The following is a 13,598-nucleotide window of genomic DNA, read 5'->3' on the forward strand; positions in this document are numbered from 1 at the left end:
ATCTCAATGTGCTCCACCTGCAAAGCCTCCTCTTTAATACTGAGCAGTGAGCATTTCAGTCTATAGAGAATCAGGTTGGTGATGCCGATTATGACGTCATTGGCGCTCACCATCTTGGTCAAGTCCTCAAAGCTTTGGAGAACCACACAGATGTCAGACATCCATGTCCACTCATCAGCTCTTATATGTAGCTGGTATTCAACTACTGCCCTCTACTGCTCAGAAAGCCTTGCCAACGTACGCAAACTTGAGTTCCAACGCATGGTGACATCGCACACCACTTGAAGAGCTGGAAGTGGCAAATGCAGCGTACTTTCTCAAGTAGCTCAAGCAGATTTGAGTAGGTTTGAGAAACCACTGACCACTAAGTTGAGCACGTGGGCCAGGCATGGTACGTGTGCGAGGTTGCTAAGATTCAGAGCTGCCACCAGGTTACGGCCATTGTCACACACGACAATGCCTGGTTGTAGGTTCATGAGCGAGAGCCACAGATCAGTCTGGTCTGTTAGACCTCTCAACAATTCGTTGCAGTGTGCAGATTGACACCTAAGCAGATTATCTTCAGCAGAGCTTGTTGCTACTTGGCCAAGGCAGTGCTTCCACCTTATGACTGATGTTGATGTTTCTGCTGTAGAAGGTGGGGGAAACCATGGTTGAACCAGGGCCTGCAATCCTTGGTGTTTATAGCACGTGTTCCATCCCAGGGCTTGACTAAGTCCTGGCTTCCACAATTTTCATCCAGTGTGCTGTCAAGTAAATGTAGCATCCCTAGCCAGAAGCACTTTTCCAGGTGACCATGGTTAAGTTGATCTACTCAGTAACAGCATTGGTAAGGGCACAGCTGACGTGTTGGGACACTTGTTTGTATAAGGCAGGGACTGCCCACTGGAAGAAGTAGTGGCGGCTGGGGACCATGTACCAAGAGATGGCTGCTGCCATGAGGTTGCAGAAATCTTACATCTCCACAAACCTAAATAGCAACATTTCCAGGGCAAGTAGCCTGGAAATGTGGCCATTTAGTATTGTAGCCTATGGGGCACTTCCTTTCCAAGGACTGAAGAAAACCGTCCTAGTGTGTACTTCTATATACCATTAATGTGTCCATTAAAAAACAGGTTATATGCTACCTAGCAAAATTAAGATTTTCTTGCATCATGACTCAAGTAGCAAGCTTACAATTTTTTGAAGGCACACATTATCATGGATTAATGTATTAAAAGTGTATTCGTGCAAAGGTGTGATGCACAATTAATGCTGTGTCATTGCTGAATATTACAGAGATACCTATTTTTTACTCCTAAAAGGTCAGTTTAAATATGATTCAGATTATTTTCTCTGCGGTGCAAGATTAACCTCTGAATAAAAGATTATTGTCCAGATGTTCTTGCCTTAAATGAACTTCCCTGTCTGGTTTCTGACTTCCTGCTAAATGATTCTGTTATTAAAAAACGTACATGTACAATATGCAGATCAGAAAGTCTATCCCCTGCCAGAAGCTGTGACAAAGCAAAATCTGAAAGTTTAATGCTTTCAGCAGAAGTCTCAGCTGATGTATTCTTTTCTTCTCTCTCATGTAATTTAAGCTTGTTTTAGGATGGTTTCTATTATTAGGCTGCTTTCACATGGCCCTAAAGGGGTTGTCCACTACTCGGACAACCACTTCTGAATCCCTATGTCTCTCCCAAGTAAAATAATAACACTCATACTCACCTTCGGTGCAGACGCCATACCAGCAATGTCAGCACTAGCTCTCCCAGGTAGGGTTGAGCGAAACGGGTCGGCAATTTTCAGAAGTCGCCGACTTTTGGCAAAGTTGGGTTTCATGAAACCCGACCCCTTTGTGGGGTCGGCCATGAAGTCGGCGATCTTCTGAATCTGGAATCGGAATTCCGATACCGATTCCCGATATGTTTAAGATATCGGGAATTGGTATCGGAATTCAGATTTAAGTGTAAAATAAAGAATTAAAATAAAAAATATCACTATACTTACCCTCTGAAGCGCCCTGGTACTAAGCGGGAACCTTCCTTCCTTAGAATCAGCCTTCCAGGACCTTGCGGTGACGTCACGGCTTGTGATTGGTCGTGCGGCCTCCCATGTGACCGCTCGCGCGACCTCCCATGTGACCGCTCGCGCGACCAATCACAAGCCGCGACGTCACCGTGACGTCACCAGAGGTCCTGGAAGGGCTGATTCTTAGGAAGGAAGGCTGCCGGAAAGAAGCAGGGCGCGTCCGAGGGTGAGTATATACCTAATAGGAATATACTCACCCTCGGCTTCTTTCCGGCAGCCTTCCTTCCTAAGAATCAGCCCTTCCAGGACCTTCGGTGACGTCACGGTGACGTCGCGGCTTGTGATTGGTCGCGCGAGCGGTCACATGGGCGGCCGCGCGACCAATCACAAGCCGCGACGTCACCGCGACGTCACCGCAAGGTCCTGGAAGGCTGATTCTAAGGAAGGAAGGTTCCCGCTTAGTACCAGGGCGCTTCAGAGGGTAAGTATGGCGATATTTTTTATTTTAATTCTTTATTTTACACTTAAATATGGATCCCAGGGCCTGAAGGAGAGTTTCCGCTCCTTCAGACCCTGGGAACCATTGGAAACCCAATACACTGCATTGGGTTTCGAGTTTCGGCCGACCCCGACCCCGACTTTTTTATAGGATCGGCCGATTTCACTCGACCCGACTTTTGAAAAAGTCGCGTTTCGTGAAACCCGACCCGATCCTATAAATGTAAAGGTCGCTCAACCCTACTCCCAGGGATTGCATGACATCACTGATTCCAATGATTGTGTTATGATAGTGTAGCAACTCAGGTAAATAGGTAACACAATAAAAACTGCAACTGACAATGCTGGTTCCTGTACACATTAGAGATTCCAACTCGACAGTCCCTAATGGTACCTGCGAGAGCCGAGATAGCCCTAACCACAGATTTGAAGATGGCAACTCTGGCCTGCGCTGCCTGAAAGGCCATTGAGCACTTCACATTCCTCCTAAAAAAAAGGAGGGCAGAGCAGAGTGCAAATTACCCACTGAAGGGAAAGTGTGCTGAAATAGAAAGACATCCCAAAGTGAGTAATTGTAGCGCTTTCGACACGTTCCCAGTCCATCCGCACTGCCTGGATGCGGCATACGTCCCGCAGACCTCCTAGCACGCCACTAAGGGCGCAAGTGCACGCACACCTGGTCTCTTAATGACAAAGCGCGCTATTTCCTAATTATGTGTCAGCCAATGGCTGAGTGTCTCATACTACTTCAGGCACCTCTGCCCATAGGGAAGTGCCTGAGCAACAAGTGTTTCCTGTTGCAAGTTTCTAGTTGCCCGCGCCTGAATGTTTGCTCTGCTTGCATCTCGCTAACACTGTTTGTTTCCTCAGTGTGTCCTCCGTGCTTCCACGCTACCTGGAACTTCACAGGCTACCCCCTTGTGCCACTTGTCTCCTGCCTGGTTCTTCGCTACTTGTTGCACCTGCCTGCCTGCAAGTCCGGCCACAAAATACAAAATAAAGGATTAAGTTCGTACTGTTAGAAAATATGCTGCCTATTTCCTAAAAGAGGCAGAAAATAGGTGCAGGAAAAAGAGCAAAAACAGCTAAGGCTAGGTTCACATTTGCAGTTGAGTCCGCAGCATCTCGTCCGCAACTGCAAACGCATGGAAAAATGCATGATAACGCTGAGTTTATAACTGCCACCTGAAGAAGATGGAACTATTCTGTTGAAACGCGTGTGGAAATATTAAATGAAGACTTTTTAATACCAGCTGAACTATGTCGCTTGCGTTCTAATTGACCGTTCCATTTTTACTTCATCAAGGATGGAAGTTGACACATTAGGAGTGAAATCATGGGATGGGAGAGACACATTGAAAGAGAGAAAAACTGGACAGCACAGACACATTGGGAGGTGAGGGTGGAGGTAGTACGACACTTTTGCTGCCTTTAGTCCTTTTGGCTTTCTGTCCCATTTTATGCATCAGCTTTCTTTTTTTGTGTCTCCTTGGGAGGGTGGGAGTGTTGGGGTCAGCAAGTCATTCACAATATGGACCCGGCCGGGTGGTGGTGGTGGACAGCCACGCAGGATCTTCAGGTGGTCTAGTGGTGGCGGTAGTCAGCCATGCATGAGCAGGACTCAACATGTTGATGGTGGTGGAGTGGCTTTCAGCAGCACTGAAAGCCACTCCACCATCTTGAGCTGGAGTTCAGGCGTAAAGGTGTTCCGACATGCCCTGATCTATCTTATTAAAAAAATGGTTTGCTGGTCTCTGGAGGTCGGCTTCCAGATGGTTAAGGCATTGACATCCTGGAAAAGTGTGTTAATATGGGTCACACCACTCTCCAGTCTATCTCCCAGTGCCTTCAAGCCATTCTGTAAGACTGAGCTCAAGTGAATAAACTTGGGCATGAGTGGCCTGTCAAGGCCTTCTGCTGCTGGTGGGAAGAGCCCCCCAAAAAGAGGTTGAGGACTGGGACAGGAGAACACCTGAAGGACCAGCTGCCTGTTCTCAAGCCTGTGACGCCGGCCCACTTGCTGCTTTGCTGGTGGATGGCTGGGACTGGTCCGTGGCTGTTTGATGAGGGACCTCTCCAGAGGACGATCCAGATTTGAGGGAGCTGCTACAGGTTCTGTGAAAAGAAAAGTATAACATTACTACCCCAAAATAACAATTGTAAAAGCGCCAACTCCTGTAGAATAGAAAATTTCAGATTAGTGAATACAACACAATTGAATACAACACAAAAATACTTACTTTCTCTGAGTAAGGACAGGCCTCAGGAAAGACAGCACCCGGTGGTATTTGTATTTCCCAATCCTTGCTGCAGCACCACTGCAAACTTACATATCCTGTCTCAGGTCTTGGTTGAAGCGATCCTTCATCGAACACCAACAGGTTTTGACTTTGTTCGCTGTGAATAGGAAAAAAAAAATTGTTAAACAATGCACTTTAGGCTGGGATCACACAACCGTGTGTGATGCGAGAACCTCACAGAAGTTTCTTGCATCACACACGGTTGTGTGATCCCGGCCTTCAGGATCACTGCCAAATCAGACCACACTGCAATACTTATGGAAAGCCTTTCTAACTCGCGATGTGGCATTGTCCCAGTCATCCATCAACACTTGGGCCACCTCTTTCTCAGCCGCCGAATCACCACAGTGCCCGAGCACTGCTGCTCCCAGGTGTCACACAATGCAACTCGCTCCCACACCAAGGTAATGAGGAGGTTGTTGTCTAAGAATTTCTCCCATTGTGGGAAATGAAACAAAGACATTAATGTTGGAAAGATAAAGCACTTAAAACAAAAACAGTCAAAAAGAAAAAAAAACAGTCAAGAGTACCAAACACAGTCAAGAATAAATAAAAACAGTCAAGAGTACCAAAAACAGTCAAGAATAAATAAAAACAGTCAAGAATACTTACCAGAGCTTGGGCCTGAGCCTGCTGCTCCTGCTCATCTGCACTGGAATGGTTCTGCAAAAATAAAAATATTTTGCCACATGTGTAATAGTCACAGTGAATACTTACCAATCAGTAGCAAATGTACTCCAGTCTCGTGTTCACTCTGTGAGCTCTGATCTTCAGTGGAGGACATGATGAGGAATGCTGCAAGAGAGACAGAAATGATTACAGACTGAGAATGCAGGGAGAAAAACAGACAGGCAGACATATAGCTTGTATACTTACATTATAGTCAGAGTCTTCCCATGCTTCCAAAAAAGATGCTGTAATCCTAGTAGAGTCTTGAGAGTAATGGACTTCCACTGTCCACACCTTCTTTTATAAACTTTGTTTGAAATCAAGATGCATGCGGATGTATGCATCCGAAACTCTGCGGATACAACTGCAAATGTGAAACCAGCCTAAGAGACAAACCCTAGCTGGTCTTTCACTGACTGGCTTAACCTAAAGCAGTATGGCTGGGCATTCAAATGAGACCATCACCAGCCGGAAACATGAGCAAGGGGAAGTATATAAAGCTGCACACGAAAGGTGATAAGGCAGACAAATAAGAAAATGATAACTCCTGCCACCCTAAAAAGACTGAAACAAAGATAAAGAAACTAAATATTCAGAGAAAAGGGGTGTCTGCTGTGGCTCAGCAGAAAGAGAAGCTGAACACAAAGCACAGGCTCAAAGGTTCAAACCAAGACACATGACAAATTAGTTGCAGAGATCACGTGAGCTGTATTCATGATATCATTGCTGCAGCCTGTCAGTTAAGAAAGGAGCAGTAGTTGAGATGTAGCGCTAGACCTGCGGGAGGGTGAGTGTAGCTGAAAAAAATGGGAAAATCCTATTCATGGGTTGCACATGCAGCAACAACAAATTCATTCAATAATATACTTTCACACATATTCACTTGTTGACACCCCTTATATAACAGAAAAATCAAACACACAGGTAAGAACTCATGAGGTAAGTCTGTGAATGAGCAATATAATTCTGAGCAATATAATACCAATACATTTTTTAACAAGTTTTTTGAAGATTTTACAGCAATAAAATGTACCCAGATGATGTAATACACTATGCATGAGCAATATGATACCGATAAATTTTTAACACTTTTTTTGAGGTTTTTATTGCAACATAATTTACCATACAAGATGTAATACCTTATGGGCAAGCAATATAATACCAATAAATTTTGAACACTTTTTTTGCGGCTTTTATAGCAACGAAATGCACACAAGAACATGTAATACCCTGTGGGTGAGCAATATGATACCGATAAATTTGTAACAAGTTTTCGGAGGCTTATACAGTAACTAAATGTACTCCAGACCATGGAATAGTCTATAGGTGAGCAAATTATCCCCTTTCTGATATCAGGCATAATAATACGCCTGTCATGTCGGACGCTGTTCATACTAGGGCGTCCGACAGACAGCACTAATTCCACTTACGTCCACTACACGCTCAGTGGCGTCGGCTAGATTTTATCCAGCTTGCTCGGGGTTAATCTAGCTGGTAATCAGGTTGGAGGCTGGGTCACGCCCACGGCCTTTAAATAGTTGCACTGGACTTTGGGCGTCGCCGATTATAGCTTGTGCTTTATGCCTGGTGATTCCAGTCTGGAGTGTTGGTCTCGTTGTAGGAATATCGTATCTGGTGGTGTATAATCCTTTGTCATATTCCTCCTTCCTATTTGTATTTGTTTTGCCCTGTGCACATTATAGTGTATTCCTGTGTGTCTGTGGTGTGGTGCTTTTTTTTTTAGTTTTCCCTGTCTGTGCTTTCTGTGGGGATTGGTGTGTGGTCTCTTCACTGGGTGGCGGGTGGTGGTTTCAGCTTAGGGCTGAAACAGGAGTCAGGGTCAGGCCTGGTGGCCCAGACATGCACAACTTTAGTCTAACTTCTGGGAAAGGGACAGACAGGGTTTCCCTAGCCTGAGGGATATCGCAGAGGCCTGGGTAACCAACCTTAGTCTACCCAGTTCCCCCGTGACAACGCCAATGTCGGACGTCCTCCCTTTGATGTGGGCTCCGACAGTGAGCTCACATCTTTCCCGACACATGTCAGCTGTTTTGATCAGCTGACATGTGCTGCTAACGACCGCGTGAGGAATCACGATCCACCTGCGGCTGTTAATCTGTTAAATGCCGCTGTCAAACTCTGACAGTGACATTTAACACGCGCTTCTGGCAAGTGCACCAGAAATCCCACCCATCGGTACCCGTGTCACACTGCGGGTCGCCGATGGGTCGGCATGACAACCAGACGTCTCCAGCAGACCTCTATGGTTTTCACTGCCGTATTGCTATGAGCACCGCCTGGTGGTCGGTGCTCATAGGAAGTCAGCAATTCTGCTACGTACAGGCAATCTGATCATCGCCTGTATGTAGCAGAGACGATCGGGTTATGGCAGCTTCTAGTCTCCCATGGAGACTATTAAAGAATGGCAAAAGTAAAAAAAAACTTTTTAAACATACAAATCTCCTCCCTTTTGCCCTATTCAAAATAAAACAATAAAAAAAAAACCGTACAAATATTTGTCATCACTGTGTTCAGAATCACCCGATCTATCAATATAAAAAGGAATTAACCCGATCACTAAATGGCGCAACGAGAAAAAAAGTCAAAACGCCAGAATTACATTTTTTTGGTCGCCGTAACATTGCATTAAAATGCAATAATGAACAATCAAAAGATCGTATCTGCACCAAAATGGCATCTCTAAAAATGTCAGCTCAGCACACAAAAAGTAAGCCCTCACCCAACCCGAGATCATGAAAATGGAGACGCTGTGGGTATTGGAAAATGGCGCAATGTTTTGTTTTTTCAAGAAATTTTGGATTTTTTTTTTCACCGCTTAGATAATAAAGAACAAAGACATGTTTGGTGTTTATAAACTCATAATGACCTGGAGAATCATAATTGCAGGTCAGTTTTAGCATCTAGTGAATATAGTAAAAATGCAAAACAAAATTTTTTTTGTGGAATTCCACTATTTTTGCAATTTTACCGCACTTGGAATTTTTTTCTCATTTTCAAGTACATGATATTTTAAAACCAATGGTGTCATTCAAAAGTACAACTCATCCTGCAAAAAACAAGCCCTCACATAGCCATATTAACAGAAAAATAAAAAAGTTATGGCTCTGGGAAACTAAAAAAAACCTAGAAAACGATAAAACGAAAATACTATTTATGAAGGAGTTAATTTCAATAAATTTCAACTTATTAGTGACAGAGCCAATTTGGTACTTAACCCCTTCATGACATTGGGATTTTTCGTTTTTCCGTGTTCGTTTTTCACTCCCCTCTTTCCCAGAGCCATAACTTTTTTATTTTTCTGTCAATTTGGCCATGTGAGGGCTTATTTTTTGCAGGACGAGTTGTACTTTTGAACGACATCATTGGTTTTACCATGTCGTGTACTAGAAAACGGGAAAAAAAATTCCAAGTGCGGTGAAATTGCAAAAAAAGTGCAATCCCACACTTGTTTTTTGCTTGGCTTTTTTGTGCTAGGTTCACTAAATGCTAAAACTGACCTGCCATTATGATTTTCCAGGTCACTATGAGTTCATAGACACCTAACTAGTGTTGAGAATTCCGATACCGCAAGTATCGGGTATCGGCCGATACTTGCGGTATCGGAATTCCGATACCGAGTTCCGATATTTTTGTGGTATCGGAAATCGGAATCGGAAGTTCCCAGTGTATGGTTCCCAGGGTCTGGAGGAGAGGAGACTCTCCTTCAGGCCCTGGGATCCATATTCATGTTAAAAAATAAAGAATTAAAATAAAAAATATGGATATACTCATCCCTCCGGCGGCCCCTGGACCTTACCGATTACCGTTCCTAAGAATGAGGAGTTTAGGACCCTCGATGACATCGTGGCTTGTGATTGGTCACGTGCCGCTCATGTGACCGCTCACGCGACCAATCACAAGCCGCAACGTCACCGCAGGTCCTAAACTCCTCATTCTTAGGAACGGAGGCTGCCGGTTACAATCGGTAAGGTCCAGGGGCCGCCGGAGGGGTGAGTATATCCATATTTTTTATTTTAATTCTTTATTTTTTACATGAATATGGATCCCAGGGCCTGAAGGAGAGTTTCCTCTCCTTCAGACCCTGGGAACCATCCAGGATAGCTTCCGATACTTGTGTCCCATTGACTTGTATTGGTATCGGGTATTGGTATCGGCGATATCCGATATTTTTTGGGTATCGGCCGATACTATCCGATACCGATACTTTCAAGTATCGGAAGGTATCGCTCAACACTACACCTAACATGACTAGGTTATTTTTTACCTAAGTGGTGAAAAAAAATTCCAAACATTGCTAAAAATAAAAAAATTGCGCCATTTTCTGATACTCGTAGCGTCTCCATTTTTCATGATCTGGGGTAGGTTGAGGGCTTATTTTTTGCGTGCCGAGCTGGCATTTTTAATGATTCCAATGCGGCGCAGATACGTTCTTTTGATCGCCTGTTATTGCATTTTAATGCAATGTCGCGGCAACCAAAAAAAACGTAATTCTGGCGTTTCAATTTTTTTTCTCGTTACGCCGTTTAGCGATCAGGTTAATGCTTTTTTTTATTGATAGATCGGGCGATTCTGAACGTGGCGATACCAAATATTTGTAGGTTTGATTTTTTTTAATTGATTTATTTTGATTGGGGCGAAAGGGGGGTGATTTAATCTTTTATATTTTTTTCACTTTTTTTTAACTTTTTTTTAACTTTTGCCATGCTTTAATAGCCTCCATGGGAGGCTAGAAGCAGGCACAGCATGATCGGCTCTGCTACATAGCAGCAATCTGCTGTTCGCTGCTATGTAGCAGAAAATCAGGTGTGCTGTGAGCGCCGACCACAGGGTGGCGCTCACAGCTGCCGGGGATCTGTAACCATAGAGGTCTCAAGGACCTCTATGGTTACAATGGAGAAGCATCGCCGACCTCCGATCATGTGACGGGGGTCAGCGATGCGCTCATATCCGGCCGGATGCGGTAGTTAAATGCCGCTGTCTGCGTTTGAGAGCAGCATTTAACTAGTTAATAGCGGCGGGTGAATCGCGATTTCACCCGCCGCTATTGCGGGCACATGTCAGCTGTTCAAAACAGCTGACATGTCCTGGCTTTGATGCGGGCTCACCGCGGAGCCCTGCATCAAAGCAGGGGAGCTGACCTCGGACGTACTATCCCGTCCGAGGTCAGTAAGGGGTTAATGACCAAGCCAATTTTTCAATTCTGACCACTGTCACTTTATGAAGCTATAGATATGGAATGCTTCAACGTATCCCACTGATTCTGAGCTTTATTTTTTTCGTGACATTCTGTACTTCATGTTAGTGGCAACATTTCTTCGATATAACTTGCGCTTATTTATGAATAAAACTAAAATTTTACTAAAAATTTGAACATTTTGCAATTTTCAAACTTTTAATTTTTGTACCCTTAAACCAGAGTGTGGTGTCACACAAAATAGTCAATAAATAACTTTTCCCACATGTCAACTTTACATCAGAACAATTTTGGAAACGTCTTTTTTTCTTAGGACGTTATAAGGGTTAAACGTTGACCAGCGATTTCTAATTTTTCCAACAAAATTAACAAAACCATTTTTTTTAGGGACCACCTCATTTAAAGTGAGTTTGAGGGGTCAATATAGTAGAAAATACCAAAAAGTAACACCATTTTAAAAACTGCACCCCTCAAGGTGCGCAAAACCACATTCAAGAAGTTTATTAACCCTTCAGGTGCTTGACGAGAACTAAAGCAATGTGGAAGGGAAATATGAACGTTTTACTTTTTTCACAAAAAATGTACTTTGGAATTATTTTTTTTTATTTTCACAAGGGTATCGGGTGAAAATGAACAACAAAATTTGCTGTGCAATTGCTCCTGAGTACACCAATAGCCCATATGTGGGGGAAAGCCACGATTTGGGCGCATGGCAGGGCTCAGAAGGGAGAGAGCACTGTTTGACTTTTTGAGCGCAAAATTGGCTGGAATCAATGGCGGTGCCATGTCGGGATTGGAGACTCTCTGGTGTACATAAACAGTGGAACGCCCCAATTCTAACTCCAACCCTAACCTCAACACACCAATAACACTAATGCCAATCCTAACCATAACCCTAACCCCAACACACCCCTAATCACAACCCAAACCACAACGCTAACCACAACCCGAACTCTAACACACCTCTAACCCTAATCCGAACCCTAACTGTAATCCCAACCATAACCCTAACCACAATCCTAACCCTAGCCCAACCCTAACTTTAGCCCAACCCTAACTCTAGCACCAAACCTAAACCTAGCCCCAACTCTAACCCTAGCCCCACCCTAACTTTACCCCAACCCTAACTTTAGCCCAACCTTAACTCTAATGGAAAAATGGATATAAATACATTTTTTTATTTTATTATTTTTGCCTAAATAAGGGGGTGATAAAGGGAAGTTTGATTTTCAAGTTTATTTTATTTTGATCACTATGATAGGGTCTATTACAGTGATCAAAATGAAACAATAGGAAAAATTTCCTATTGTTGCCGGATGCCGTATGCACCCGCCATTTTCTTCCTGGAAGAAGATGGCACCGGTAGTGAGACTTCATGGGAGAATGCAGGGACACCGGAGGTAGCTGGGGGATCAGGGGATCTAATTTATCTCTCCTCTGATGTGTGATCAAATCAGAGGAGAGAAAAATTAAATGGGAAATCTGACTTTTTTTTTGCAGTCGCCGTTATTCCGTTAATAACTGCGATCTCAACACTGAGGTCAGTAAAAATCAACACAAACCATGTTCTTTTTTTCTCCTCTGTTATGTCTATGTGAAAATGGGGGGACCTGGATTGGGGACCTGTCTGCAACATATGGGGGGACCTGGATGGGGGTCATGTCTGCAATATGGGGGGACTATAAACATAAGGATGAATGACCTCGGGGAGATCAAAACATCCAACATCCGCGGAGACACCATCACGTGTTTCTCAACGCAGTGATCCAGAACACTGCCCCCATCCCTAAAGGGAAATATGCAAATGCATGTAGAAAAGCCGCGGAGACACCATCACGTGTTTCTCAATGCAAGCAATGAATAGCCAGGTCTTTCACCGGGAAGGAACAACCACGGGAAGGGCAGCATCCAAAAAAAGGAAAACCACCTATGCCAAAACATGGTATCCATCCACAGACAGCTGTTTCAGGGTATTTGCCCCTCATCAGTGTGGAGTAGGAAACTGGCTATAAGGAGGTCATTCATCCTTATGTTTATAGTCTTTTCACTAGGCACTGCTTCTAATAGTGTCTCTTTTCCATATTGGATCTATGACAACACAGCTCCGAGACCATGCAGGCTTCCGTCAGTGTGGAGAATAAACGGCTGAGAGAAGTCTCCATAGGCTAACACTGGCGCTTCAGTCAAAGCTACCTTCAAGGCTTGAAATGCTTTCTCCTGGCGTTCTCCCCACGGAATAGTCCTGTTCTTTGCATGAGACGGCACCCCTTTCAACAGTTCTAGTAACGGGTTCATGATGCGAGTAAAGTTCTTTACGGATTGCCGATAATACCCGGTGAGCCCCAGGAAGGCCCGTACAACTTTCACGGTCTTCTGGGTAGGCCAATCTTGTACCGCGGAAATTTTCTCACGGGACGGTCTCACCCCCTTTGCAGAGACGACTTGTCCCAAGTACTCAATCTGGGTGTGAAATAAATGACACTTCTGAGGCTTCACTTTCAAACCGTGTCTCGGGAAATGGCTCAACACCTGATCCAGTCTTTGCAGATGTTCCTCGAACATAGCGGCATACACGATGATATCATCCAGATAGATAAGAGTTGCCTTAAATTAAAGTCCCCTAGACACCTCTCCATAAGTCATTGGAATGTACCAGGAGCATTAGCCAGGCCAAACGGCATCTGGTTTAATTTTTACAGGCCCATAGGCAGTATAAAGGCCATCTTCGCTCAGTCATGCTTGTACATAGGTACTTGCCAATAGCTACTGGCTAGATCCCACAATGAGAAGTATTTCATGCTTACCAGTGCAGACAATGATTACTCGATCTTGGGTAGAGGATATGAATCTCGCACAGTGCAGGCATTCAGTTTGCAATAGTTCACACAGAAACAAAAAGTTCC

At 44.2% G+C, this 13,598-nt stretch overlaps 1 protein-coding gene across 1 annotated transcript; it reads right to left on the minus strand.

The window, feature by feature from the left end:
• Positions 1–12,783: 12,783 nt before the first annotated feature.
• On the minus strand, positions 12,784–13,257 carry LOC143767906 (uncharacterized). Its single transcript, XM_077256427.1, has one exon. The coding sequence runs from the start codon at positions 13,255–13,257 to the stop codon at positions 12,784–12,786; it is 474 nt and encodes a 157-aa protein (XP_077112542.1).
• Positions 13,258–13,598: the final 341 nt, after the last annotated feature.

The sequence above is a fragment of the Ranitomeya variabilis genome, chromosome 4 (genome assembly GCF_051348905.1).
Source record: "Ranitomeya variabilis isolate aRanVar5 chromosome 4, aRanVar5.hap1, whole genome shotgun sequence".
Lineage (NCBI taxonomy): Eukaryota > Metazoa > Chordata > Amphibia > Anura > Dendrobatidae > Ranitomeya > Ranitomeya variabilis.